The 2,760-nt window shown below is 40.1% G+C and overlaps 1 protein-coding gene across 1 annotated transcript; it reads left to right on the top strand.

Annotated features, from left to right (window-relative positions):
* Window positions 1-441: 441 nt before the first annotated feature.
* LOC145952489 (uncharacterized) lies at window positions 442-1,557 on the top strand. Its single transcript, XM_083064856.1, has one exon. The coding sequence runs from the start codon at window positions 442-444 to the stop codon at window positions 1,555-1,557; it is 1,116 nt and encodes a 371-aa protein (XP_082920982.1).
* Window positions 1,558-2,760: the final 1,203 nt, after the last annotated feature.

Genomic DNA, 2,760 nt, shown 5'->3' with positions numbered 1-2,760 from the left:
GGTGGGTTAGCTAGCTAAACAATTAGCTGACATGTCTGGAGGCCCATTTTCAGCCAATACCAAGACCAACCCCAAGGAGCATTGCAAGGCCATAACAACAAGAAGTGGGAAGGTAGTTGGTGCAGATGTTGGAGTGAGTGAGAACAATGAGGGTGCTGAGAATGAGGGAGAAAATAATGAATTGAAGGAGGTTGAAGAAGAAAGTGAGAAGAATGAGGGAGAAAACAATAAGAGTGAGAGTGTAAATAGTGAGAAAATAAGAGAGAAAAATGAAGTTGAGAATGAGAAGAATAAAAAGAAGGGCAAGGAAGTCAATTCTACTGTCCCTGTAAAAAACTTACCTTACCCTCATGCTCCTTCCAAGAAAGAAAAAGAAAGACAATTTTGAGATTTCTGGATATCATTAAGACGTTACAAATCAATATTCCTTTCACTGAAGCCATGGAGCAAATGCCCACGTATGCTCGGTTCATGAAGGAATTATTAACTAAGAAGAGAAGAATTCTTGAAGAAAAGACTGTGGAGCTTGAGGCAGGATGCAGTGCTATTATACAAAAGTCTCTACCTCAGAAGTTCAGAGATCCAGGCAGTTTCACTCTCCTTGTATCAATTGGTAATCTTTCAGTGGGTAAGGCACTCTTAGATCTTGGAGCCAGTATTAACCTGATGCCTTTATCCATGTTGAAGAAGATAGGAGAAGTGAAAGTAAGACCTACAAGAATGACCCTGCAATTGGCAGACAGATCCATTAAGCTTCCACATGGCATAGTGGAAGATATGATTGTAAAGGTTGACAAGTTCATGTTTCCAGTTGATTTTGTGGTCATGGACATGGAAGAAGATTTGGAAGTTCCATTGATTCTGGGCAGACCCTTCATGAAGACAGTTAGAGTTATCATAGACATGGATGATGGAAAGCTGAAGGTGAGAGTCCAAGATGAGGAAGTGAGTTTCAATGTATTTGAAACAACGAAGTTTCCAAAAGGCAACAAAGATTGCTTTAAAATTGATGTATTAGATGATGTGTACTTGGAAACTCAAAATGATTTCAAGAGCTCATCGCCACTAGAGAAGGTTTTGCCTATCTCTAACGAAGAATTGGAAAAGGTCATTGGTAAAGCTTGTCATCTGCCAGTGGAATTGGAACATAAAGCATTTTGGGCTTTGAAGGCCTTAAATTATGATTTGAAGGCAGCAGGGGAGAAAAGAAAGCTTCAATTGCATGAATGGGAAGAAAGGAGATTGAAAGCTTATGAGTCTTCTAAGGTTTACAAGCACAAAGCTAAGCTATACCATGATAAGAAAATTTTGAACAGGAACTTTCAGCCTGGCCAACAAGTATTGCTGTTCAATTCCAGGTTGAAATTGTTCCCTGGAAAGCTTAAATCGAAGTGGTCAGACCCTTTCTTAATTAAATCAGTTAAATCATATGGAGCTATTGAGTTTGAAGATCCTGCCACTAGAAGAACCTGGTTAGTCAATGGTCAAAGGCTCAAACATTATTTGGGTGGTGAAGTTGAGAGATTCACTACCAGCACACATTTGAAGGAGCCATGAACAAACAGGATTGTCAAGCTAAAGACATTAAATTAGCATGTTCTTGTTTTAAGTTCTGTTTTAAATTTTAAGTTTTTGTTCATAGAGTTGCTTAATTTTAGAATGAGTGTTGCTTGATGATTTGCATGCTGTGGAATATGTTTAACATTTCTGATTTAGTTTAAGTTTTGTTTATGTGTTGTGTGTTAGGATTTTGGATGCCATTTTGTTGTTTGAATGGTGAGTAGTTTAATGATTTGGAGTGTGGAGTGGAATATCTTGATTTATAGGGAGGTTTGGTTCCATGTTGTTTGTGGTGTTATAATGAGTTTTGGCTGCTTGATGTTTAAGTACATAATGTTTTGTGATTCTGTGATGTTTTGAAATTTAATGAACAAATCAGTTTTAAACTTGGGTACCAATGTGGGATGATGGTATAGTTTAAAAGCTTAGGGAGACTAAGAATGAATCTGGCTTTATGTGTTTGCAATGTTGGTCTCGTTGGTTGTGATGTGAAAAGGAGAGCCATTAATTGGTATTGTTCTATTTGGAAGAGAAAAGCTTAGAATCTTAATTTTAAGTCCCAACGCTCAAGCGCCAGGCTCATAGCCATGGCGCCAACTCTTTGTAGGACTTGTTGTTGTATTTCAACTTTCAACGCTGAAGCGCTAGGCCCACCGCTATGGCCCCATGTCTCTGTACATGTAGTTTGCATATATGAGACTCAGCGTTTAAGCGTCAGGATTCACAACCATGGCGCTAAGTCTCTGTTTGAGCCTAATTGCATTTTGAAAGTCCACAGCTGAAGCCCCAGGACCATGGCCATAGCGCCAACTCTCTGGTCCAGTTTGTGCTATATTCTAATACCACAGCTCCAGCGCTGGCTTCACAGCCATAGTGCTAGGTCCCTGGAGCTCTTTCTCTTGAGTTCAAACAGTCCACAGCTGTAGCGCCAATTCCATGGCTTTAGCGCTAACTTGCTGTCTGCCCATTTTTGTGTTTAAAATCTCCACAGCCCAAGCGCCACAAACCACAGCTAAGGCGCCAAGTCTCTGCCAAGCTCTTTATGTGATCAAAATCCACAACTAAGGAGCCAACGCCCACAGCCATAGCGCCAACTTCCTGTTGGGTTTTTGATTGAAAACTTAAACTCTTGGCGCTCCAGCGTCAATGCTATGGCCTTAGCGCCAAGTCTCTGTTTGCACATTACAATGATGATATTAA

This window comes from Cajanus cajan, chromosome 10 (assembly GCF_000230855.2).
Source record: "Cajanus cajan strain Asha chromosome 10, NIPB_CcT2T_4, whole genome shotgun sequence".
Taxonomy (NCBI): Eukaryota; Viridiplantae; Streptophyta; class Magnoliopsida; order Fabales; family Fabaceae; genus Cajanus; species Cajanus cajan.
Note: the sequence above shows the minus strand (reverse complement) of the source record. Positions and strands in the feature narration are given on the sequence as shown.